The sequence below is a fragment of the Octopus bimaculoides genome, chromosome 6, assembly GCF_046866305.1.
Source record: "Octopus bimaculoides isolate indiv1 chromosome 6, ASM4686630v1, whole genome shotgun sequence".
Taxonomy (NCBI): domain Eukaryota; kingdom Metazoa; phylum Mollusca; class Cephalopoda; order Octopoda; family Octopodidae; genus Octopus; species Octopus bimaculoides.
Genome location: NC_142933.1, coordinates 46,385,402 through 46,413,371, shown reverse-complemented (window position 1 = coordinate 46,413,371; position 27,970 = coordinate 46,385,402). Strand labels below are relative to the sequence as shown.

General features: G+C 34.8%; 2 protein-coding genes across 4 annotated transcripts in view; one reads left to right on the top strand and one right to left on the bottom strand.

Moving 5' to 3' along the window:
- Nucleotides 1-13,390, bottom strand: part of LOC106873600 (mevalonate kinase) — a 37,090-nt gene extending 23,700 nt beyond the window's left edge. The window contains exon 1 of the mRNA XM_014921036.3: nt 13,213-13,390. Coding sequence (XP_014776522.1) covers nt 13,213-13,281 — 69 coding nt within the window. The 5' untranslated portion in view covers nt 13,282-13,390. The remainder of the gene's footprint in view (nt 1-13,212) is intronic.
- LOC106873577 (F-box only protein 21) lies at nt 1,261-22,735 on the top strand. Of its 3 annotated transcripts, XM_014921019.3 has the most exons (13): nt 1,261-1,452; nt 3,255-3,334; nt 9,195-9,437; nt 10,850-10,971; nt 11,914-12,069; nt 13,563-13,693; nt 14,131-14,261; nt 15,275-15,392; nt 16,123-16,290; nt 16,994-17,110; nt 20,354-20,430; nt 20,588-20,745; nt 22,438-22,735. In XM_014921019.3, exons 2-13 carry the CDS (start codon nt 3,288-3,290, stop codon nt 22,608-22,610), a joined length of 1,641 nt encoding a protein of 546 aa, XP_014776505.1. In that variant the 5' UTR covers nt 1,261-1,452; nt 3,255-3,287; the 3' UTR covers nt 22,611-22,735. The 3 variants fall into 3 exon arrangements, with proteins under 3 accessions (XP_014776505.1, XP_014776498.1, XP_052824831.1); XM_014921012.3 differs by lacking the exon at nt 3,255-3,334; XM_052968871.2 differs by lacking the exons at nt 1,261-1,452; nt 3,255-3,334 and adding an exon at nt 2,804-3,227.
- The last annotated feature ends 5,235 nt before the right edge of the window (nt 22,736-27,970 follow it).

Genomic DNA, 27,970 nt, shown 5'->3' with positions numbered 1-27,970 from the left:
GTCCCCCACCTCCCTCACACGTATTATACTATTTGTTTTTCATTTTTGTGACTGTGTGTTAACGTTGAGTTTTCGGATCCTGTGAGATTGATCGTGTGAATTATCCGAGTCCTCTCCCCCGCTCCCCGTTCACCAGCGCGCATTTTTTTAATATTCGTTTACTGCATGTCGAAGTGGGGTTACTGGATCGTGTGAATTATCCGAGTCTGCACCCCACCTACCCCGTCACAAAAATTGAACAAAAAATAGTGTACTAGGTGTAAAATAATGTGTAGTAAACGAATATGAAGAAAAGCGATTTCGTCGACGAACGGGGAAGTGGTGAGAGGATTAGGAACATTCCCGATGTGAATTTTCCGAGTCGTCTCCCGCCGCCCCCTTTCGCCAGCGCGCATTTTTTTTTCATATTCGTTCACTACATGTTATTTTATACCTATTGCACTATTTTTATTTATTTATTTATTTTGCTTGGGTCAAATACTGGAGTTTGACCAATTCAAGGACTGCTCCGGGCGGCACACTCCACCTAGGTGACTGTACATACGATAGGCTCCTTTCAGTTTCTATTCACCACAGTTCTCTCGCATGGCTTTGGTCTGCCCAGAGCTACAACAAAAAATGCCTTCTAATATAGGCCTCAAAACATATTGGTCATGAAATATTGGGTATAGAATATTTCCTGCCAAAGATTGGTCTAGAATTCAGACAAATGAAGAGAGCCACTAAGGAAATAGGTATGGCAGCTGATACCAGCTCGATGTGTCTGTAATTGACGAGAGACTATAGATGGGACCCTTCTGCTGGCGAAGACTAATTCAGTCCTCGCTGCTCCACTCAGATGAAGCATAAAGGCTAAAGGGCGCAACACTTGTGATCTTGAGATACACGCTGATGATACAGAATGATTTCCAACATTGCGATGAATTCAGAAGAGCTTGCTCCTCAGTAATTCCCTTAATTTCTGCCTGGGACAAAGCATCTTCGATGTTTATTTCACTTTGGTGTAGACATCGTAGTCGACATATTGATGTATATTTAATTTATTCGTCTAGATATATAAGTATATACATAAATTGGTGTAGCTATATTATTGTGTGTGTGTGTATATATATATATATATATATATATATATATATATATATATATATAGATATAGATATAGATAGATAGATAGATAAAGAGAGATTTATTGACAGATGTTAATATATTGGTAATTCCGAAGACGAAGTTGATAAAATATTTGGGGGAGATAACTCTTGCATTACAATTCAAACGAGAAAACATGGCAGTCGAGGTGAAAATTCTGCCACAGCTTCCAACAGAGATTTTAGTGAAAATTCTGTGCTGTGATACAGTTTCACATGTCGATATTTGTCGGCTAGCCTTTACTTGCCATCGAATGAGAGACATTTGCCTCACAGAAAATATATGGAAATGTAAATTTTTTCAATGGTAAGTTGGTATGGCGTACTTTTTTCTCACTAATTTCATTAACCTGTTTTGAGTTGGCTGGATTCCTGTTTTATTTTGATCTGCTATATGAACTCAGTAGAAAACAAAAGTTGAAGAACTAGAAGACAACGAGACTTATAGGGTTGTCACATGACCCTTCTCGTAACTTTTTATACAATTGCGAATTTATCTTTTCGCGTTCAAATGCTGAAACAACTTTCTTCAATAAATATTTAAGCAGAGCTGTATATTTTGGTGAATGAAATTCACAAAGAGCCAAAGAACGTAACCATATGAATGCAACAGAAACTTACACATTCTTAAAACTCATGACTAATTCGTCTTCATTGATGTGAAATACCAATTTTCGTATCTTCCTGTTAAGTTTCTTCGCATCTGTGTCAGTCTAAATATTCTCAATGTTTTGTTTACATACAATATCCTTGTCAGGCTCCATAACATTCTTCGTAGCGATAATCAAACAACGTGTTTACACATTGAAGTCCAGATCATTTAACCTGTTGTATTTTTATATTCACTTATATTGAGAATATTTGATATAAGTTTCTAATGTACTTAAGTGAATACTCCTTGGTTTTATAACTCGCCAAACTACTATACTAAATATGAATGATATTATTACTAATAAACCCCAACAGTAAAATATTTTGGTAAATTTTTTAAAACTTTACCGATATTTTACCCCCCCCCCCCCCCCAAGTTGTGTTCTGAAGTAGGACATGTTGCGTGTTGGATGGTTAATTGACAAGAAAATTACGTATGTTTGATACAGCAAACTGTTCTAAAATCGTTTGTGTAACTATTTCATTCCAGCTTTTAAGAAAAATAATAATAAACGAAAATATCGCATAATCTTGTTTCCTAATAAATCTAAGACCTTGTATCTAAGTAAGAAATTATTTCGGAAATGGATCGTCAAGATATACTGATGAAGGAACATATATTTTATTAACAAGTCATCCGAGGCGATGTAGTGATTGTCTTTATCGTTCCACTTAACCGTAACAAACGGACGACTTCTGGAAGGACATGTGCCGTGGGGAAGGGAGGAATACTGAGGGCAGCGTTTTGGGAACGAAGGACTGGTCGTAGTAATTAGTACGAGGCCTGAGAGGATAGATATTATAGGTGATGAGAAGAGGAGGGACAAGTGAGTAGAGAGAGAGTATGCAAGTGGGGGTGACACGGGAATAGCCAGTTCAGATGAGTAGAGACAATTTGTAATTGCGGTAGAATAGGTAGAGCAGCGACTGTATGTATTTAAGCTAGGAGTTGCACATGTCTGAGTGGCTTCACGTCAATCAGTCAAGTAGACTTTCTCCGTATAAGTTTGGGATGTCTTTGTGTGTAGCAGCTGCACTGTCCCAGATGTGAGAGTAGCACTCTGTCGTGAGCCTCTCATCAGCTATTCTACAATTGGATAAAAAATAGTGTCAGTGGTACAGACTTAGAGTAGTTCATCATCATCATCATCATTTAACGTCTGTTTTCCATGCTCGCATGGGTTGGACGGTTTGACAGAGAGCTGCACCAGATTCCATTTTCTGTTTTGGGATGGTTTCAACAGCTGGATGCCCTTCCTAACACCAGCCACATTACAGAGTACACTGGGTGCTTTTTACATAGCACCAGTACAAGTACTAAAAGACAAATATTAGCAGGAATCTTACATGTGGTTACAAATTTGTTGGTTTATGGTTAGAGGAGAAGTGTGTACCCAGTACTTTTGAACTCAGTACAGTGATGTAGTTGAAGTAAGTGATGTTTATTTTGTTCTGTAGGTTCTGTGCGTAGTTGCACTGCTGTCAAGATAAATGTTTCAGACTTGTTGTTCTGGCAGAAAAGCTGTGTTTAGTGTTGGGTAAGTGTGATAAAAATTTTAGTTGGTCTGACGAGTGGAGGAGATGCAGGTTCAATGAATACAGAAGTGAAGACATTATAGTAGCATTAAAGAGATGGTCGTGGGTCACAATAGCATGTTGATGGGCTAGTTGTTTTATCAAATAATTAGGATGAAGAGCTGGCTGTCATCTTTGGCAGTGAGGTTGATGTGGTCCATCACCAGTTCTGTTGATTTTTTTAAAGATCTTGACACTATAAGGAAACTTATTTTTTCTTTAAAAACAAATCCCCCACTTTTATTTATTTGTCTATTTATTTTAATGTATTACATCGTGAAAATTCCATTTTGTTCAGGTGAATAAAAATTTTAATCTAAAATTTAACATTTAATGAACATATTTAATTAACATTTAATGAATATATTTTGACTCCCTTACCTCAGTGACAATCAGAGAGTGAATATACAAATCATAACCTTATATAAGCTATCCAAAGTCATCACTGGGTGGTCAGAGGGGCAGATAATGAAATGAAATACATTTACATGGCACCCATGAGTTGTAGTTGTTGCCAGTGCCATGCAAATGGCATCCATGAATCATAGTCATGGTCACTGCCGGTACCATGTAAATGGTACCCATGCATCATAATTGTGGTCATTGCCAGTGTCTTGTAAATGGTACCTGTGATGATGGCATGTAAAAGTACCCATTACACTCTTGGAGTGGTTGGCATTAGGAAGGGCATCCAGCTGTAGAAACCATGCCAAATCAGACTGGAACCTGGTGCAGCTCTCCTGATCATTAGCTCCAGTCAAAGCGTCTAACCCATGCCAGCATGGAGAGTGGACGTTAAATGATGATGTAAGAATTTAATCTCTCCTTCTAGTATAATACAAACTTGTTCAAGTTTGCAAACTTTATTCTCAGATTTGTTCAGGTGTGAGAGACAACCAAATATTGTTAGACCATCTTGTCCTTTTTCTTCCCTCTATCTTAGCAAAACTAAATGAACCTCTTATTGTATATTGATACTGTAACCTTTACTTCAGACAGCTACTCTAACACTTATCTTTAATTTGTACCATGATTCAGTATGTATTGAACCAATGACGGAGTCTCCCCATCATCTTTTATTATAGTTTCAATCGCATCTAGGATGTTTTATTTGAATATGCTTGTTTTTAGCATATATCTTCTGCACATTGCTCAGTTTAACTTAGTTTCCAGGTGTTTTGTAGGAGGAGACATGCTAAGGGTACAACTTACTAGAAATAGCGACCAAAATGCCTTCAGATCAGAGCCTCTTAAAAAAAAAATACATTGAATGATATACATATATATTTTTATTTAGGGTTTATATTTATTGTATGCATTGTATTATGTACATTGTTCTTCTTACAATATTTAGGTATGATTCCATATTTTTCTTTTCATTAAGCTTTTGATTAAAATAATACCTTTTTTATTGATATTCTACATCTCACACTTGAACATTGCAAGGAGGGAATATAAAAGGGTTACAGCTCTGGGAAAGAAGGATTATGATGGGTTTGAGAGGTGAAACAGTGACGGTTGAGTCACATAGGCTTGGATGAAAAGTGTGTACAGTTAATTCAGAGAATTAAAAGTTCTTGTGGTGGTGATGGAGGCAGAGAGAAGAAAAAGCACATCTATAAATCAGTGGTTGAAACCTATGGGCAGTTAAATCAAACAAGTCTGCTTTGGGATCCAATATATGATTGTGTGTTGATGTGAACAGTTACTTCAATGTGAGACTTACTTAAGGGTCAGCAACTGATAAAACTGAAGTATTTCCTGGTTATAAAGAATTCCTAATAATTGTAAATTTGTTTTGATAATATGTGGTTTTACTTTGAAAGATGATCAGAGATTGTGAAGTGTACTTCTAGTGACTTTAAGTGTTTTAATTTTGTTAAAATTTAGGGAAGGTTATGTACAAAATTGTTTCTTTGATATGTATAATGGTTTCAGATTTAGGCATTGGCAGAATTTGAACAAAGAATGTTAAGATAGACGAAATTCCACTAAGTATTTTGTCTGGCATGCTAACAATTCTGCCAGCTCACTGCCTCTGATATGTATAATGACTGAGTTTTTGGTGATATTGAAAGGGACTCTATGTCAATCAATTGAATAGCTGCTTTTTTTATTAATGTGATCAAACAAGTTACGTGCATCTGTGTGTGTTTTGTGTGTGCTTGCACAGCAGTATTGTCCCAGTATGTGAGTAGTACTCTAATTGTGTGTGTGCTTGCATAGCATTACTGTCTCAGCTATGTGAGGAGTACTCTAATATGGGTTGTATTTGTGCATTGTAGAGTTAGTAACTCTTCATAACCGGAGTGTTTTCTGAAAAAGAAACTTATCCACTAGAATAGAGTTTTAGCAATGTTATTTATATTTAATTATAAATCTTAAGCACAGAAATATTAGTAACAGATTAGAATCACCGAGCATCGGTGGTAGAACTGCTGTATCATGTGATCTTGGTGTGTTTTGTACCTTATACAAAAGTCTTCCGCAATTTGTAACAAATTTACTCACAAAGCTTTGGTCAGCCTGAAGCTGTAGTAGGAGACATGTGCCCAAAGTACCACTCAGTAGAATTGAACCTGAGACCATATGATTGAGAAGCAAACTTCTTAACTGTATGAACACATCTGACCTATATTGATTTCAAATTTTGGGGGAGGGTAAGTCATTTATATCGACCCCAATACTCAACTGGTGTTTATTTATTGACCCTGATGTTCAGAATTCAAATTAGCATTTAGGTTTATAAATAGCAGGGATGAACCAATTGTGGTTCATGAATGTCATAAAATAAATCAAAACCAGTTTATTCTGAATGTGTACCACTTTGTAAGCTCAACAAGAATTTATAAGCCAATTGAACATTTTATTTGGTAAACTATATTTTTAATAAATTGAAGTTATAATTTTTTTTGTTGGTTGGAAAACATCACATAATCAAATAATTGATAACTAATGTGAACTTGGAATTTGAAAATGTCTAATATTGTAAAGATTTAGAGTAAAAATTGAACAAATGGATTTAGAAACATCATCATCATCTGCTCAATTTCCATTACTGGCATGTGTTGGACAAGTTGTCACAGTCCATATCAGTTTTTATTTGGAGTTGAGTTACTGCCGTCCTTGGTGGATTGGGGAACCATCTCGTGCATTTCATTTTTGGCATGGATTCCATGGCTGTATACCCTTCCTTATCACCAACACTTTACAGAGTGTACTGGATGTGTTTTATGATGGTACCAGTATTAGAAAAGTTCTCATATCCTTGACAAGAGTAAAAGGTGTTTTTGACTCTGTGCTATCTGTGCTCATTTGCCAACCATTTTACAGAACATGTTGGATGCATATTATTGTGGAACCAACACATGTGGGGTTGCTTTCTGTTCTGTAAGACTAAAAAGTGCTTACTACTTTATGCTCTGCTCATTTGCTCAATGCAGTGTTATTAAGAGTGAATAGTAGAGTGATGATGGGAGAAAATGGGATGTGTGTGTGTGTGTGTGTGTGTGTGTGTGTGACAGGAAGAAGTGTATAATAGCAGAGACAGAAGTTAGTGAGAGAGGAGCAGAGAGGGTATGGGTCAGGTGTAGAGTACAGGATGATAGTAGTGGGAACTTGAATACAGGTAGTCTGGCGATGCTCCTTGTTGCACAAGTGGTATATTTCAGTGTGAAGGCAGTGAGTATCAAAGGATTGGACAAGTCTAAAGACACCCTGACACAAGCCTCATGGTACAATGAATAGAAGTAAGGGGTGAGGGATAGAAAAATCATAGAGGTAGGAGAGTATCAAGAGGCTGGGTAGGTGGTAGGCTCAGTGGGAACATATTGAACAAGAGACCCAGCTACAGATATATCTCCCAACTTCCATGACTATCATTATTTCAACACTCAAGTCACTGTACTGGCATGCTGAGCAGATTCTTTCCAACACTGCATGTCTGTCACTCTGGTTCTCTGAATATTTTTCTATAAGGCTTATCATCCTGAGATAAGTTTTGACCACTCCACCTCCTGTCATTAATGCATTTGATAAAAGGTGATGAAGAACTATTGTGTATTCAGAAACCATCGATAGTTTGTAGCAATGGGAGATAATGTTAGCGCTGGCTTAGCTATAAAACAGTTATGTCCCTTACGTCTTCCATTTCTATGCCAGCTACAACTGATTGATATATATATATATATATATATATATATATATATATCCTAAATTAGTTTAAGGATTCTGGAAATTTCTTTATCAATCCCTTACTATCTTTAGTTGTACATTATAACTTAGACGTGGAATTATATTCCAGCACTAACTTGAAAGCAACCAATTCTTTTGATATGAAACTTTTTGGGTTTAGGATTAGTCAAGTTACAAACTGAATTTCTGTAATTTATTGTTACTGATGCATATACTGATTTCAAATATGATTGAGAGACTGTGCAAAATAGAGGAACTATTTGGCCATGTTTGCTTTAATTATGTTGTGTTGTTGATCAGGAATAAACAAACTTTAATCCAGATTCTAGATCTACTAGATAAACAAACAAATTCTAATCCAGTTTCTAGATCTACTTAATTATGAATAATATGTTCCATTATGACAAGGACAGGATTTTCTTGGATAAGAATTGAACTGCTAAACTAGCACTTTGTATAAGAACTATTTAACTGACAGGATTCATATTCCTTTATAACATGTTATGTTATAGATGAATCGTTCAAACTTTTTGAGACAATGTAATAATCAACATAGAAAAGTAAAAAAAATTGCTTACAGCTTTTGTTTGCATGTAGGATCAGTTTACAAGGGTCAGTAATAGTCAGCAGTTTTGTGGTACAAGCAGAGTGACAAGAATGAAGCTTTTACACTCTTAGATGTGAGTCTGTTAGGAAAAGCTGCTTGCTAAAAAGCAAAAGATGTACAGTGTGTGGAAACAAAAAATACTGACCACTGACACTTTCTGAGGGTTCCTATTTATACCTACTGAAAAAGCTGAAAGTGTGTCTGAAATCAAAGGCATATAACTTGTCTTATCTATGTTAACCTCCAGTTGAACATAGCATGCTAACTCAAACAAAGGAACCAAGATAAGAGAGACAAGTGCGCTCATAAATTTCCTAGTATTAATGCTGGAAACAAAAGAAAGGATCTCATAGGAAAATCTATGCTAAGGTTTCGATTCTTGGCTAAGAAACCAAGAAACAATTTCTTATATCTTACATTGTGAGAAATGTTATGAGATTTTGAGGCTAAAATTATTTCAATTGTTGCTTGCAAAGATAAAGATTCATTTAAAAAGATTTCTTATAAGAGCAAGAATAATTTGTTGATATCTCAGTGGCCTTAGTTAAAGAGAAGTAAACTTCTAAGCCAGCATAAATGTCATCCAGCTCAAGCAAGCATGTGCTAACAGTATCACAATTGTATGCCCATTACAAATGTGTCACAATTGTTTGTGTTCCAGGACAGAAAAAACAACTTGTATTCATATTTTTAAACAATTATTTTGAGTTGTTTAAAGTAATCATTTTTGCCTTTTATCTGATGAACTAAGTTTTTCTTTCACTACGTTAAAACTGTAAATTTGTACAATGTCTCTGCTTTGAAAATTTTCCAGATTGTGTTTGAGTAAAGCTAGGCCATAAAAAAAGATAATATTTAAATATCATACATCATCAGCATCATCATTTAACTTCCATAACTTCCAGGTTCCATACTGGTTTGGGTTAGACAGTTGTCCTTACATTGTTTAATTGTCTAAATTTAAAATTCTAAATTTCTTATATTATTTAAGTTTCCTTTTTGTCTTTCTTAATGGTTTTTAGCTGGCCTAATGTTCTTCCAAAGACTAAATACCATATGCCTGTGGCATGGCGAAAATTGTTCATTCGGCATTATACATGTATCCAAAATGTCAACCGGTTTCTTCAGAATTTAGCAGAAATTTGCTACAATTATGAGGAGGTTCCACCAGATAAATTTCATATAATTCTCCAGTATATTGATGAAGATGAAAACAACAGAGATTTTATCACTAGTTATCTCCATTTAATTGCATCGGATCCAGTGTAAGCCATTCTCTTATTTAATCATTTTGTTATTAAATGTTTATATTTTATTTTTTTATCACTGTGCTAATAAATAAAATCAATAGGCTTTTTAGTTTTGCAGGATCTTTTCTGTTTGGCTGCATCTATAGAAATTTTTAAATTTAGTGAAAATTTTAAAATTTGGTGTATTGATGTAATTTTTCAAGCTGAATCTCAGGGAATATTTAACTTTTTCCAGAAAAAAATTTTAAAACAAGTTATAGAGGTTTAAAGTTTGATCATTTTTACCCAGTCAGAAAAGATTTGGAAGCTGCCAGCCATTTTGTGCATGGCAGCACGTGTTGTCAGCTGTAAACAAATGAAATATTGACCAAATTTCTCATGCACTAGCTGATGAATTTTTTCCACATTTCCAGGGCTGACACTAATGGCTGGTCTTCCAGATCACTCATCATTTCCAGGGTTGTTCTGCTTTTGAAGTGCCTGTGCACTCAAAACATTGCGTACAGCCATTGCCTCATCGCCATAAATTTGTTGAAGCATATTCAGTGTCTCTGTAGCAGACTTTCCAAGTTTAACACAAAATTTCATGTTGGCTGTTTGTTCCAACTTCTTATTGATGACAAAATCGCAAACTACAGCATACTCATAATCACAAAAACACAAATTTCACAATTTGCGAAGTATACACAACAATCTAACTTAGCACACTCCCTCATGAAGGTCGCTGCTAGCTCTCACTGCACATACAACTGTGTGCTGCCATCTGTTGGTGCTCTACAGAACTGGTCTGGGAACTTTTTGATACTACATATGGAGAAAAGTCAGTGCACTTTTTCCACCCAGAGCTAGTTGAAGTATCATGTTCTGTGCTATCTAGAACATCATCATCATCATCAACCTCATCTGATGATGAAGGAAAGTCACAAAACTTCATCACCATATAAATCTTCCAGTTGTGACCAGGGCTAGATCTATAGGGTGACAAAAGGGGCAATTGCCGTAGGCCCCTGCTACATGTTGATGATGGTATATCCATGCAAAATGTTTGAAACAGCAATTGATGATGTCTGCTATTCTCTAATGAAACATCAATTGATGATGTCCACTCTTTAAGGGTTAATATAGAATCTCCTAATATAGAACAAATACACAAATAATATCCTACCTTCCACATGTCTGATCCACTGGTATCTAGAACCCTACAGTCATTTCACTTTTACAAGCATTATAAACTACCAGTCTTCACTTTAGTAATTAAGTTGCTTAATCTAGTTGAACTGATATTTCTTACTCTTTTATACGATGTTGTCTCTGTTATATTTAAAGTCATTATGTGGCTAAACCCAAATCTGTAACAATTTAACATTTTGAATGTCAAATATGAATCCACTGGATTTCTGTGCAATTTATTTTTCTGCTTTCTACAGAGAAAACTTAACAAAGAAATACTATGCTGGTAAGACATTGCAGCACATTCAGCATCACAGTTTATCTAAAGCTTGGCATAGTTATTTATCACTGCCTATTAATGAACAGAAACTGGAAATTGGTAAGTAGTAGTTGTTTTTGTTGTACACAAGCTGGTGCCTTGTACACTCCTGGTAACCAATAACACTGTGTAACAATTTTTTTTTTTTTTTTTTTTTTTTTTTTTTTGTCTTTAGTCAGTAAGTGTTATTTCCTATTTACTTCTATCTAGAAATAAAAGGAAATGACTACTATTCCCTTCAAACTTTGCTTTTGTGACCTGCACATCAATGTTTTCAAACTGACCTATTTTCCATTATATTTCACACAGATTCAGCACTGAGTTGCTGAAGCAGAAATATTGTTATTGCAAACATTCAGCTCAATACCACAGATTTGCTTGTCAGTTGCTTGACCTTAACCATTTGAGCATGTCTCTTACAGGCTGACAATATGTGCATCTCTGATCATGAGCAGGAGTAGTGGGGGAGTATCATAGCCATGTATTGAGAAGGATTCTGTGGCGTTTGAATAAAAGTAACAAAAGCAAAGTTTGAAGGAAATATTAGCCATTTTTCATACTTTCTAAGGTAAGCAAATAGGAAATAACAGTTGCTACCCAAGGACAAAAATCATGTTATGCAGTATAATTTAGGATTTGATCTACCCACTGTTGTTGTTCCACATCTTTTATATTTTCGTTGTCATCATCATTTTTATTGTTGCTTTATTCTGATAAAAGAGGTTGTGCCCATAGCTTTCACAGTCCATCCAAGAGATCGACATGGTTACTATTTTTCTTGAATAACTGCAAATCAACAGCAACAGGAAAAATCTGCTAAGACAATATGGATGTTCTCTAACATGAAGTTGAATGAAACTGGATAAATGTTTCATAAACTTTTATCTACTTTGGTTTTCAAACAGCTGCTCATTTAAATTCGAATAGTCTTATATCGAAAATCTCTTTGAAAAGTTCTATCTGCTGATAGAGATCTAACTGTCTTGCTCTATTCTTTTGCAGGTACAATTTATATGCATAACTGGCATTGTTTTTTGGAAACAACAAATATTGAAGACATATTACAAAAACTAGATACACTTGCATATGAAGTTAAAAAGGAACTGGCAAAATTTCGCCCAGATCATCCTACACTTGTTAAAGAAGACCTTTATGATAGTAAGTTATATTACACTTTACAGTTGCTGTAATTTTCGTCAATGATTTTTGATATTTATGAAGAAAAGGAAAATATAAAATAGTACTATATCACTATTAACCTCAGGATCATCATCATCATGATCGTTTAACATCCGCTTTCCATGCTAGAATGGGTTGGACGATTTGACTGAGGACTGGTGAACCGGATGGCTGTACCAGGCTCCAATCTGATCTGGCAGGGTTTCTACAGCTGGATGCCCATCCTAATGCCAACCACTCCGAGAGTGTAGTGGGTGCTTTTACGTGCCGCCGGCACGATGGCCAGTCACGTGATACTGGCAAGGCCACGCTCAAAATGGTGTTTTTTACGTGCCACCTGCACAGGAGCCAGTCCAGCGGCACTGGCAACGATCTCGCTCGAATGTCTTTACACGTGCCACCAGCACAAGTGCCAGGAAGGCGACGTTGGGCACAGGTACCATCACGATTTCGCTTTTGCTTGCCCCAACAGGTCTTCACAAGTCGAGGTAGTGTCCAATGAAGGAGCCCAGTGATGCTGGAAAAGCTGGCAGGCTCTGTATAAATCAGCTATTAGCGACAGAAGCAGGTTTTGTGACAAATATTAATTAGTACATTCAACCTGACACAATACAGTGAAATCACATAATACAGTAGTGCCATATGTGTGTGCTGACAAAATTTAGTCAGCTGATAGTATTTTGCTACTTTTTTGCATTGTTTACCACAGTCTACGGTGTTATAAACAACACATCCAGGTTAGATGTGCTAATTAATATTCATTAGAAAGGCTGCCTTGGTTGCCAAGTTTATGCAGCTGTCCTCATCTATACCATCACATGAGCAAACCAGCACAGTTGTCTCTCTTGCACTCTCTATCTGATTTTGACCTCGACGAAATGAAAAGTAATGTCAACCTCAGCAAAATTTGAATTCAGAACATAAAAAGCCAGAAGAAATACAACTTCTGATTTTGTCCAGTGCTTTTAACAATTTTGTCAAGTAGACTGCCTTTCACTAAGTGTGCAATGTAATTTAAATTCCTGATTAAGCCATTTTGCTTCATTATTCATTTTACCTGTAATTTTTTTTTCTTTCTCTGGTCAGTAGCTTAAATAAGAATAATTTTACCAGGTAACTTACCTCAGCATACTCCATAGAGACAAAACAAATTACGAGTGGTTGTGTGTGTATGTGCATGTGTACATCCATTTATCAAAGATTGGGATAGTTTTATAAATTTGGACATCTGTTTATTGTTGAAGAACATTTTTTGCAACCGGATTCCTTTTCTTCTAACTTCTCAAGTAGGAGCATTATTTGTTACCAGCTAAATAGACTGAAAGAAACAGGAAAGAATGTTTAGCCTGGAGGCAGAAAACAGCATTTTATGTTCAGTAATACAATATTTTAATCTCACGCCTGTTGTGTAACTAAGAGCTCTAACACATAGAGAAGGATTAATGTCAGTTTGTATGCTTTCTATACGGCAGCTATTGATACCAATCTGTGGAATCCTACAGATACTCGTGATATACTTATTGCTATGAATAATATTTTGTACAAGAAACACAGATTCCATGCCGAAGAATATTCTTCAATGGATCTTCTGAATATCAACAAGGTATGTTTTTGAATTTTTTTAAATTAATTTTTTTTTTTTTTTTGCAAAATGAAAGGTAATGGTTTGGAAATCAGGAGAGCAATGAACAAAATGCTCTGTGGTATTTAGTTATATCCCCTTATACTCAAATCCCATTTGGATCAACTTTGCCTTTCCTCATTTTCGAGTTGATAAAAATCAATACCATTCATGTACTGGGGTCAATGCAATGGACTTTACCACTCTCCTTCAATTCAAACATGTTCCTATGTTAGAAATCAATATTTTTGTAAATTGAAATGAAATGAGAATGACTAGGGACAACTTGATTAAAACTGAATTACAACAATAATTTAATTGTTTAATTGTGCTTTATGAATTTATATTTCAAAGCAAATTATTTTCTTTTTGCCATAGTTTATAAAAAACAAACTGATAATAGATTTGTAATTTTACAGGTTTTAATTAGTAAACGTTGTCTACGTTGGATAGTAACTGTGATTTATCAGAGTGTAGCTCGAAGACTTGGAGTCCTCTTAGAACCAATTCCGCCTTTCATGCAACTTCTTCGTTGGCAAGAACATCCAAAGTGAGTACCTTTCAAATGGCTTCACTTTTATATTGAAAAGTAATTAAATCTGTAGAGTGGGTGCAATATAAACAAGAATGCATTTTGCACCAAAAGCCAATATTAGAGTTTCTTGCATGGTAACTACTGCAGTATAGTATGTTGTAATAGGACATCCACATTTAAGTGGGCATACATATTACCTCTCGGTATTAATACTACCTCTGTCGTTGCTATAGTCTTCAACTGACCAAAGCCTTGTGAGTGAATTTGGTAGAAAAAAACTGAAAGAAGTCTATTAGGTATATATAGGCAAATATGATGGTTCATACTGAGAATTGAATTGTGTTTTCTTTTTTAAATAATGTTCTATATATGCCATATTCCATAAGAGGAATAAGTATTGAGATATCAGAATTTAAACCAAAATTATCAATTTGAAATTTGAAGCCCAAGTAGGTGTCCACCAACATTGTTGTTCTCATCCTTTTTCTCAATGTCTTGCATCAGCAGAATTTTAACTGTAGAATATAGAAAAATGCAGATAATCTGATATATATATATATATATATATATATATATATATATATATGTTTATATACACACACACACACACACACATACATTTCTGTGTGTCTTTGGGTCTGTGTTTGTCCCCCACCACTGGTTCCCCACCATTGCTTGACAACCAATGATGGTGTTTATATCCCCATAACTTAGCAATTTGGCAAAAAGAGGTGATAGAGTAAGCTCCAGGCTTAACAAAAAAAAAAATAAGTACTGGGGTCGATTCATTCAACTAAAAGCTCTTCGAGGCAGTGCTCCCTCATGGCCACTGTCTAATGACTGAAACAAATAAAGAAATAAAAGATTGTTAAACAATGAAAGAATGCAATGAGCACAAAAATGATAAAGACACACTGCCATTTTCACAACCTTATTTCTTTACCTACTAAGTGATAATTATTTATAATTTACAATTATATTTACCTTTTGCTTCAGTTATTTGAACTGCACCCCAATTTCTCTTTCAGTGAACAAGCCAGTTATAAACAGTATACCTATTTAAACACAAATGAAAGTGGACGGTTCCTTAGTGAAACACAATGCTATCATTTACACAACGAAGAGGTTGTCATTCCTCCCAGAAGAGTAAGTATTTTCCAGCTTAAATTATCCCAATCTAATTAAGTCTCCAAAAATATGCAAATGCAGATTGATTAAATCTCACAAATGATAGTGTATTATTGGTTTAACCGCTGAATGTTCCATCTTCATGTAATGGTAATCCATCTCTTTCCTGACTGTTGATTACAACTGAGCATGAGAGAAATGAACTTTTTTGACCAACAATTCTGCTGTGGAGGGCAGATCTACTCACACACAACACACACACACATTTCGTTTTTGTATTTAGTTTGCAAGATTCTTGATGTGAACGTGTGTTGAAACATATTTTGTTGTATCTCACAAGAGTCGTCATACCAATAATAAATACAACTAACCAGTTTAGCTAATCAATTTTTTGATTAATTATTCAATAATGACCTTCCTGAGATACAACGACATATATATATATATATATATATATATATATATGAAAATTTGTGAAAGCTAGTAAAAAAATGAAGCAACATGCTCTGTTTGGTGTGAAATGTTAATGTGCATGAATGACATAGACAAATGAGCTTAGAGAAATTGTTTCTGTTAAGCATCCATCTACTCTCCTACCTTCTCTTCATTAAATTCATTCTTTTTTTTTTCTTTTTTCTTTTTAGTCAAACTTCATGTTTTCCTGCTAGACGTTCAAACAATTTTGTCTCAATTAATACTTTGTTTTTTTTTTTGTTTTTACTGTTTTAAAAATTTTATTTTCTTATAGTGGTTTCACAACATTGCAACAAAGCTGTTGAGGGTGGGTCGTATTGCAGAGGGTCAGTTGATGGTACGTAATTACATGAAGCTGGCTATTTTATTAGACCCTGAAGATCTGGATATGCTGGCTGTCTGGGTAGAATATAATGTTAGTGCTAATGTTAATTTAGAACAGGTAGGTACAATTTGTTATTTGAGTTTTACTGCAGATTATTTCTAAGTTTTTAACACAACAGCAATAGAAAACTAACAAATGTATTAAACTTTGGTTAAGTTTATTTTTTTCTTTTACTTTATATTCAAAAATTTTGTTCTTTAACTCACTATTTGCTTATCAAGAAAATGTGATGTAATTACAGCTACTGTGAGAACATTTAAAACAGATTCTGTAATTGGATGTTGAGTTTTTATTTCATAAAACGACCAGATTATTTTTATTCCTTGTTTTAGCTCCTATAATGGTGATTTTATTTGTTATTTAGTATAAGCTCACAGTTTATTGTCCAGTGTTAATAGTTGTTACATTTTTTGCGTCGTTACAGTCAAATATTTATGTTTTATATCATTGTGTGTGGGTGAGAGAAGATTTAATATATTTTCTTATTTGATCTTTTTGAGAGAAGGTATAGAATTTTTTAATGAGTGTAAAAAAATGAGATTATGCTAATATATTTTAATTGATAGCACCATCTACTATATTAAAAGCTGTTGTGAAAAATCACAAAATAATATTTATATAAAAAGAAACCTGTATAACAATGATTATTTTCCCCCTCTTTTTAGTATGAAATATTTATTTATTTGTAAAATTATTCATGTATCTATTTTTTTTCTAAGAAATTCTATTTTCACTTCTTGCCTGATTTCTGTATTTGAAGGTGTTGATTAGTGCCCAAAGACTTTTGTGCTCTGAAGTTCAAAGATTCCAGTGTCTTGGCAAGAGACTTATTCACCGTATTGAAGAAGAACTTGCAAAAGATGGCGAATCTAAACCAGTTAGTTTCTCATTTTCGTTTTTATCATAAATTATCGGGAAATATAAACATTAGTTGAAAATAACATAAAAATTAGACATTTTATTTACTTAGAAGTAGGTGTTGATTTGTTTTTCTAAGATAAATTCCTGTTTAACCTACACATTCTCTTTTCTCATTTTAGACTATGTTCCCTTTTGCTTCACCTTCATCATATTTATAGAGACATATAATATTCTTCTTTAGTTATATTGCTGTAGCCTAAATGTTGTAACAATGTGTTTTTAATACATCTATTGCTCTCTTTATATTTGTAAATATAAGGAGAGATTATTTTCATGGCCTTTTTAGGACTTGTGCAGTTAGATGACCAGAACAACTATTTGAAGTTTACAAAGAGTTAAAACTGAAATAGTTTTCGTCCTGGTCCAACCCTAACATTTGTAATGTAATCTTAGCTGTGAGTGAATGTGGAATTTACATGAGAGGTTATCAGTGTTTGTTTGGCCAATCATTTATATGCACTGTAATATTTTGAAGTGCTTGTTGCTCACATAATCATGATATAATATTGTGAATTTGTTTCATTAATATGCAGAATTCAAAGATTTTGGTATAGTTGAATGTGACTAGATGTAGTGAGAAGAGTTGAGTTTGGATATAATTTGTTTGAGTAATTAAAGGAAATACTGAAGATAATTAAAGAAAATACTTAAGATTTTAGTGTGACAGCTGGAATATTTGGTAGCTGTCACCATTTATTAGCTGTGGACTTAATGGAATCTATTATCTTTTTTCTTTTGACTGTGGTCATGCTGGGGCACTACCTTGAAGGATTTAGTCAAACAAATTGATCCAAGTAATTTTTTTATAAACCTGGTACTTATTCTATCAGTCTCTTTTGCTGAACCGTTAAGTTACAGGGATGTAAACAAACCAATACCAGTTGTCAAGTTGTGGCAGGCTTCATTCAGTTTCCATCTACCAAATCCATTCACAGTCTTTTGTAGGCTCCAGGCTATAGTAGAAGACACTTGCCCAAGGTGCCATGCAGTGGGATTGAACCCAGAATCTTGTGGTTGGGAAGCAAACTTCTTACCACACAGCCATACCTGTACCTATAAAGCTCATGAGGAATGAATGGGCTAGCAAAAAATGAAAAATGGATGTTTGCATACATGAAAGCTATGAGTATAGCTTTACTTCAGGAGGACTACTTATAAAATAGACAAAAACATTCAGCAAACTGAATCCACGTAATAAGGAACCAAACAGTACAATAAGGAAGAGTTGATGAATTGTGTTATTCAAAGACATGTTTTATGCTAGGGATAAAATGTTTGTACATATTACATTTGTCTAACAATGTCTTTCAGTTTGTATGAATTCAAAATATAAGTGCTTGGCTAAACAGTCTCTGATGATCTCTCTGGTTTGAATAATTCACCTTTTATAAACTCCTATCCTCACCAAACTTTTCTGTCTTTCTCTCTCTACAGAAATCTATCTCTATGGAAACAACAGTATGTCCTATTCCCATGAAGAGTAACTTCCCTTGTCAACTATGTCTCTAATTTCATTCACTTCCAACATGAAAAAGAAAATAGCATCAATCTAAAACAATTGTCTTAATCACCTTCAGTGATTAACCAGCAACTTTGCTAACTTAAGTCATTACTCATCACCTTCTCCATCAGATTCAGTCTCTCTCTCCTCACCAGTTACCATCATTACAGTTCCCTTAACTCATATGACAGTCTTCTCTCATCCTAATAAACTTCTACATTTAACATCAGCAAAGTTTTAAACCATATCCGACATAATAACTTCCTCTTAATTTGATTATTGAATGAGTTCCATCCATTTCCCATCACTTGTAATAGAAATTTTCTGTTAGGTCTTTCTATTGTACCAATAGCATAGCTCTAATCTCTTGTTCAGTCTACTCAGATTTACTCCAAATTCAACAGTCTTCTCTCTATGAAATAATTTTGTTGTTACACACTCTTCCACACAAGCCATACCTACCCTTCATTTCAACTTAACCCTTCACACACGCAACTTAACCCATCATCCACATGCAACTTTTATACTTCAGTTTTATTTTCATGATTAGAAACTTCAAAAATATCATCCTACAATAGACACAATAACATAGTTTCCTTCAACATCATAAAGATATGACTACAACAAATATGAAAGAAATACTTTAATACTGTTACATTTTTTTCAAACTAAACATCGATCACTCTGGATCTACCTACAAAAGTCCTGCCATTGCCCTTCTTTTTGAACTAATTATTTAAAATAAAAACTTTACTTGTTACCAAAGAATTGTTGCTGTTGGCACTCCGTCGCTTACGACGTCGAGGGTTCCAGTTGATCCGATCAATGGAACAGCCTGCTCGTGAAATTAATGTGCAAGTGGCTGAGCACTCTACAGACACGTATACCCTTAACGTAGTTCTCGATGATATTCAGCATGACACAGTGTGACAAGGCTGACCCTTTGAATTACAGGCACAACAGAAACAGGAAGTAAGAGTGAGGGAAAGTTGTGATGAAAGAGAACAGCAGTGTTCGCCACCATCCCCTGCCGGAACCTCGTGGAGCTTTAGGTGTTTTCGTTCAATAAACACTCACAACGCCTGGTCTGGGAATTGAAACCACGATCCTATGACCGCAAGTCCGCTGCTCTAATCACTGGGCCATTGCGCCTCCTCCAAAGAATTAACAAATACCTAAAATCTAAACAATAATTATTGCAATGAGCAGACAATGAGATTATTGTATACTTTGCTGTAGGGCTGCATTGTAGTGAAGTAAATCATGTGAAGGATGGCTCAACTTTTAATCTTTCCTTTCAGTTAAACTCTCCTACTGACAAATTGAAAAGCGTTGACATGAGCTAAGGGATATAACTCAAATGAACCAGTGGCATGACTTTAAATAAATTAACTAATGGTTGACATACTGAACGTTGCTCTGCTGGAAATCATTATGGTTCTGACACCAAGAGGTACCATTCAATTCAACAATGTCCACAGTACCAAAAATGTGTATTTAAATGCTTCCCAGAAATTACAAGACATAAAAAAAACAAAAACATCACATGCATGTACTTATGATAGAACAGAGTCTACAACATATAACACATGTGTGTTTCCAAACAAACATCAGCATAAAAAGTTTCACATGTATGTATATGTGTGTGTGAGTTTCTGTGTGTATACAAAACTTAAGTATTCATTTAATTATTTACAGGAAGCCCTTGTCCCAAGACGAAGAGCAGACAACCAGGAAGTGGAATTTTCAGTTGGATTAATCATGAAACATAAGAGGTTAATATTTAACCTACTTACACCTCTTGTCATTCTCTCTCTCTCTCTCTCTCTCTCATCATTCAGTCACTCCCCACCCCCCAACAGTAAATTGTTAATACTCCATCTACAATAGAGCACTGTTTATCCTTGTTTTCTTTTTACTCCCTATTTCCAGATATGACTACATGTGTGTAATAACTGGTTGGGATAAAAAATGTATGGCATCTCAAGAATGGATTCTTGGAATGGATGTTGACCGACTTCAAAACCAAAGGAACCAACCTTTCTATGATGTTCTGGTCAATGATGGAAGCAACAGATATGCAGCTCAAGGTAACGCTCATTAGTAATGTCCTTCATAATAATCTTGCTCATTTTCAGTTTCACTAAATCTTTTATACTCAGTAGCTACACAATAGTACTGAAATTGATGTTAGTTACCTTCAGCTCAGCTGAATAATAATAGTCTCAAAATTTGGCATAGGGCCAGCAGTTTTTGAGGGGTGGAGGAAGTCAGTTTCATCAACCCCAGTACTTGACTTGAATGGATGAAAAACAAACTCATCCTCAGTGGAATTAGAACTCAGAATGTAAAAATGGATGAAATGCTACTAAGCATTTTTCCCAGCATGCTGATATTTCTGCTAGCTCACCACCTTAACAATAATAACAATAAAACTGCTCTATTGGAGACAGTGAGGATTTTGAGATTGTTACATGGGTGTTAAGTATCATGAAAAGAGACCTGGTGAGACCTTTGATAACTGGTTGCTGTCTGCTCTTACAAAATTAACTGGAGCAAGTAAGACTGAGAGCTCTGAGAAGTGAACTGGAAATAATAATAGTAATAATCCTTTATGTACTATAAGCACAAGGCCTGAAATATTTGAGGAGATGAGGTTAGTCAATTCCATCAACCTCAATGCTTGACTAGTACTTTTTTTGGTCAACCATGAAAGGATGAAAGGTCATGTTAACCTTGGCAGAATTTGAACTCAGAATGTAAAGACAGACAAAATGTCACTAAGCATTTTGTCCAGCATGCTAATGATTCTGCCAGCTTACCACCTTAATAATAATAATAATAATAATAATAGTAGTAGTAGTAGTAGTAGTAGTAGTAGTAGTAGTAGTAGTAATGATGATGATGCTGACCAAAATGACAAAAATTTTAAATATGAAATAAAGGTAGTGTGTGTAAATACTAATTACAGGTAAAACTAAATTAGTCTAATAAGTATGATAATGTATGTAAACAGTAATTGTAAGTGAAAGTATGATAATGTATATAAATAGTGATTATAGGTGAAAGTACAGTATGCAAATAGCAATGAGTGGTAAAGCTAAAGTATTGTATGTAAATACTAATTGTAAGTAAACATAATCTGTTGTATGAAAATACTAAGTAAATCTAATCTAGTGTTTGTAAATAGTAATTTTCTTAACAATGAAATTTGAATAGATTGACTATTTAATATCGGTTTCTATAGCAAGTCTAGAGAAAACATGAAGTCGTAAATGAACTGGATCTACAGCCAGTTCCAATTTCCAATTCAAACCATTTCTCTTATGTATTTTTTTAGATATGAACAATACAACTTCTCATTTCCTTTCCACTGAAAATATCTTTTTTCTGTTTTGTAAAAAAAAAAAAATCTATCTTAAATTTTTAAAAAGTTGACTTGAATTGTTATAAAATTAATCACATTCAACTTGTCTAATATTTTAGCATTTAAGTCAGCCATATCTGGCCCAAAAATTCTACCTGCTATATGCTCAAACTATCCAACTCCAGCTTCTCACACCTACCCTACAATGTTATTCCTAAAATATACAACTACATCATCAAAATCTTGAAGCTACAAAATAATGCATGAGTAATTCAAAACAATGTGAATGCTAAAAGGTTAAAAAAAAATACCTATTTCCAAAAAATTAGTATATTATTATTAGTTCCTCTTTTATTTATTTATTTATTTGTGAAAGGTGTTAAAACCTAATATTGATATCTTTCTTATTACACAGAGAACCTTTGTATGCCTGACCATGGAGAAATGATTCAGCACAATGAAACAGGGCGTTATTTTCAAAAGTTCTGTGATAATTACTATTTTCCTAATGAACAAACAATGACTAAATACCCAGATGACTTGGCAGTAACACAACAGATTATTCAAACACACTATGGATGTTTATAGACTGGAAAGGAAAACTGAGTGTGTGTATGTGTCTCTACCATTTCATCTTTTTGGGACTCTTTTGAACAGAACCCTCTAGTCTTGTCTCTGGCAATAAAATTACTGTTACCAATATCATGTGAAAAGCAATTATATGTTTTTTTTTATATATATAAAAATGCATTTAATCTTGATTAACGAGACTGATAATGGTGATAAGGATAATATATATTACTAATTTCTCTCTCTCTCTGTTCATCATGATACCGTTCTTCCTATTATTGGTATGTAACAATGAATCACTTTCAGTGATAATCTATATATTAAGAAACATTTTGGTGCATTTAAATTTGAGTCTATTAAATGCTCTTAGACATACAAAGACATTATAATCACTATATTTAATGTAACTAGATAAATTAATGAATGGAACTGAAATATTTTGTTTTGAAAATGTTACACTACAAAACTATATTTCACAGTTGCTGATATTACAAAATTTCTGAATCTGAGTTAACACTTTAAGATATTGTTCTTTCTCCAACCTTGATATGCATTTGAATTTTTCCTTTGCATATACCATATGTATATATATATATATATATATATATATATATATATATATATATATATATGTATGTATGTATATAATACTTTTACATGAAGAGTGGTGACTGTGACTTTGAAGTTATGGCTTGGCAGCCTTCATTGGAAAGCTAGCAGGACGAAACATCGAAGTCACTGTCATCACTCTTCATGTAATAGTATAATAAGCGTGTACTCCACAAAATGTATTCAGTAATCCTCCAGTTTAATGCAAAGTTGTTTTTGTTTATAACTCAACATAAAGACATTAATATTTATATCACTGCCAATGTTAACATCTTGTCAAATGTCTGATAGCTTAGATCACCCATATTTTCAAAACAAAGCCCAAATCATCCATCTGTACATATGTAATAAAGCTTTTGCTGCTACTGTCTCTCAGCATACAGCTCAGTAGTATTAGCTAAAGATAACTATTGTAGCTTGTATGCTATTATTGTATTTGATAGCCAGTACTGCCTGACTGGCCCTCATGCCGGTTGCACATAAAAGCACGCACTACATTCTCGGAGTGGTTGGCGTTAGGAAGGGCATTCAGCTGTAGAAACTCTGCCAGATCAGATTGGAGCCTGGTGCATCCATTTGGTTCACCAGTCCTCAGTCAAATCGTCCAACCCATGCTAGCATGGAAAGCAGACGTTAAACGATGATGATGATGATGATGTTGATGTGATAGTTCTGAGATCAGTGCAATTACTTCTTTAATAAATCAATTATTGTCAATTTCATTTAGGTATAAATTAAACCAGTAATTAGTTGATCATGGTCTTGAACACTAACAGTGTGTGGCTTTGAGGAACAAATTACTCTCATTTACTTAGTCAAGCTAACTTTACAAAATATATATATCGACAACTTGTGTCGGGTGTTACGAAGATATAAATTTGTATAATCAACCAACCCACTGGAAGCTTTGAGCAGATATCAACATCAACTCATCATGAAATAAGTGAAATAGTTTACAAGTAAACAGTTGTCTGGGCGTCACTGATATAAAATAAAATAATATATATAGAGAGGTAGATAGATAGTTAAGTAAGTAGGTAGATAGATAGATAAACTTTAGGTTAGTTAATGTATGTTTGTGACATATTTCTACTTCTAATGGTAAATTCACTACAATTACCGTGGAGGAAAAAATCTCTCTTATGGTAACAAAAGGTGTAAAAACATCATATCTGCCCAGTGCTGCCTCTTATCAGATTCACAGACATGATAACTGCAGTGAATTTGAGTTACCAAAAAATATGTTTGTGACATACCAATATGTCACAAACATATTTTAATTATCCTAAAGTTTGCTTATGCCTAAACACTGCTCGGTGCTGCTACCTGGCACCTTGCTGTACTCAAGAAAACCCATTCTCCACAGCAGAAATGTTAAGGTAGCATCCTCTGGTGAAGAGGATTGGCTTACAAGAGTCCTATACAAGTGCCTCGTAAAAAACAGTTGTGCCAGTGCCATGATAAAAGCATCCAGCATGCACTGTAAAGTGATTGGTGTTAGGAAGGGCATCCAACTGTACAAACCAAGCCAAGTCAGACTGGAACGTGTGTGTGTGTACATATATATATCTGTATATATGGCTCCCATGCTGGTGGTGACAGGCTCCCGTGCTGGTGTGGTGGCACGTAAAAAGCACCATTCAAGTGTGGTTGATGTCAATATCACCTGACTGGCCCTCATGCTGGTGGCACATAAAAAGCACCCACTACACTCTTGGAGTGGTTGGTGTTAGGAAGGGCATCCATCTGTAGAAACTTTGTTAGATTGGATTGGAGCCTGGTGCAGCCTTCTGGCTTGCCAGCCCTCAGTCAAACCTTCCAACCGATGCCAGCATGGAAAGTGGACGTTAAACGATGATATATATATATATATATATATATATATATATATATATATATATATATATATATTACGGAGATGTACTTGCATAACAAGTGACTTGATCTGAGATCGTGTGCTGAAACAAAAACAATTGCAGTGTAGAAGATGTTTATAAGCCATTTAAGAACACACAAAACCATTAGACTCACTTCAACATTTAAATTTAATTTGTGTCAAAATATTTTCGTCGCTTTGAAACTGCGACCTGTTCACTGCCGAAGTTTTATCAGCGAACAGGTCACGGCTTCAAAGCGACAAAAATATTTTGACACAAATTAAATTTAAATGTTGAAGTGAATCTGATGGGTTTTGTGTGTTCTTAAATGGCTTATAAACATCTTCCATGCTGCAATTATTTATATATATATATATATATATATATATATATATATATATATATATATATATATATATGAGAGAGATAGTGGGTCTCTATCATTCAAAATGTACCTTTAATGTAATTTTCAGATAGAGCCAGAGTGATGCAGCATGTGACAAAGCTGGTCCTTTTTGAATTGCAGATACAATCCAACTGATAGGCTTCTATATACCTTCTAGTTACCCAATTTCACTCACAAAATATAGATCAACATAGGGCTATAGTAAATGATATATGCACAAGATGCCATGCAGTGAAATAAAACCCAGTAATGCATACATGCATATATAATGCAATAAAAAAGCTCTGATGTAATTCAGTTTGATAATCCAGTAGGTGTGGATGCTTGCAGAGCTGACTGTGTTAGTGTAAAGAAGAATATATTCAAACATATAATAACAATGCAGTCAACAAATAAAATAAGAAGTGTTAGTTTGATGGTGAATGAATGAGAAAATAAAAGAAAGACAGGTAAAAAAACTGAGTTGATCCAGTAGACATTTCACAAAGAGCAGTAATATTAATTGTGTGAGAGTATATTTTGTATATATGAGTGTTTCCAAGATGTAACATCTACAAAAACTGAAAGGAGGTAGGGAAAGTTAAGTTAGGGGTGTGTTTTAAAGTTACATTTATTAAGATCTTGCAAGCAGAAAACATTGTAATGGTGAGGAAGCAAGTAGTTCAAAATGTTGGCTTTTAGGAAATACTGCTGAGATGAAACAACAAGAATGGCTCTGGAATACTTAATTAAACATTAATATTATCTAGTTGGAGCTTAGGCACAGATACAGAAGATATTTGTTGAGTCACAAAGACACAGAGGACTAAGAAGCAGAGAAGCAAGGCAAAAAACCCTACCGTAGGTTTTGTTAAAGTGAAATTGGTTCATGGTATCAAACTTTGAACATATGCAAGGATTTTTAACAAAATTTTATGGGAAAGCTAAAAGCTGGAAAAAGTAAACTGCATTCTTTGATTGATAAAGTGGTAAGATCCTGTCAGAATGTTTGAGATATGAAATGTACTATAATGTAAAATGAATAGTCTTGTAGTGATGTTTGAAATTCAAAACTCTATCTCAGTAACAAGAAAAAGGCCCTGACATGTCAGGCGATTTTGCCCCCTATTCCAATCAATTATATGACAGGTGCATTCATCTGATCTCATAATTTGAATGGAAATTTCCATGCAATTTTCCCCACCATCATTCACTCTCCTCATTTATCCATCTCTTGCTGTCCATCACTCACCTCTATCCATTTTAGTGCTGATACCACAATAAAATGCATCTAATTTACTCTAATATGTGTAAGGTAGTGAGGTCTCTTTATCTTGCCAAAGACATAAATAACTTCTCTACTGCTGGTGCCAAGGAAAAATGCACCCAATACACTCTGTTAAGTATGAGATTGAGAGAAGCTTTTAGTCTTGTTAAAGATGTAGCAACTTCTCTAGTGCTGGTTCCATATAAAGGGATCAGTGTTAGGAAAGCTATTCAGCTGTAGAAACCAAGCCAAAAATGAAACTGACAAGCAAACTGTGTTCCTCTAATCCATCTAGGAAAGCAGCACTGACCATTCAACTCGCAAATGTAAAACAATGATGTGTGTGTGTAATATTCAATCTTCAAATATTAGTCTAACAAAATATTTTTTTTCCGCTAATGACTCTTCAAGAATGAAGATTATCGACTCAAAATAATGGATTAAATATTTTACACACTCTCAGACTTATCTTTGAGTATTTTATTTGAAGTGTCCAGATGTAGCTTCTTTTGAACTTGTCACTCCCTGGAATATATTATCTGTGTGTGTGTGTGTGTGCATGGTTCATCATCATCATCATCATTTAATGTGTGCTTTCTATGCTGGCATGGGTTGGATGGTTTGACATGAGCTGGAGCGCTGTCCAGACCCCAATTGTCTGTTGTGGTATGGTTTCTGCTGTTGGATGCCCTTCCTTATATATTTCGAGGCAATGACTTCTGACCGAGACCTTTGGAAATATGCTGTGCATGAGAAGACCCAGCAAGCCGAGTGAGATCAAAATCCAAGGCCTCTGCCAGGGATGTAGCCAGCCCGCTTATGCATAACTTTCCTCCATTGGACACTAAACTCCACTTGCGAAGACCTGTTGAGGCAAGTGAAATCAAAATCGAAATCGAACTAAATTCGACGACTTGCACCCGTGCCAACGTCTCTTTCATTGGACACTAAACTCGGCTTACGAAGACCTGTTGGGGCAAGCGAAAGCGAAATCGTGATGGCACCTGTACTAGTGGAGCACTAAGAGCACTGTTCAAGCGTGATAGTTGCCAGAGCAGCTGTCTGACTTCTGTGAGGGTGGCACGTAAATAGCACCATTTGAGTGCGATCGTTACCAGTGTCACCATCCTGGCACTTGTGCCGGTGGCACGTTGAAAGACATTCGAGCGAGATCGTTGCCAGTGCCGCTCGACTGGCTCCTGTGCAGGTGACACGTAAAATACACCATTTTGAGGGTGGC

Bases quoted from the DNA above. Each gene is read 5' to 3' on its own strand.
- LOC106873577 (XM_014921012.3), top strand. From the start codon at position 1,283: ATGGCAGTCGAGGTGAAAATTCTGCCACAGCTTCCAACAGAGATTTTA. The intron at 9,438-10,849 runs GTAAGCCATTCT...TGCTTTCTACAG, and splicing joins TTAATTGCATCGGATCCAGT to AGAAAACTTAACAAAGAAAT. The intron at 20,746-22,437 runs GTAACGCTCATT...CTTATTACACAG, and splicing joins CAACAGATATGCAGCTCAAG to AGAACCTTTGTATGCCTGAC.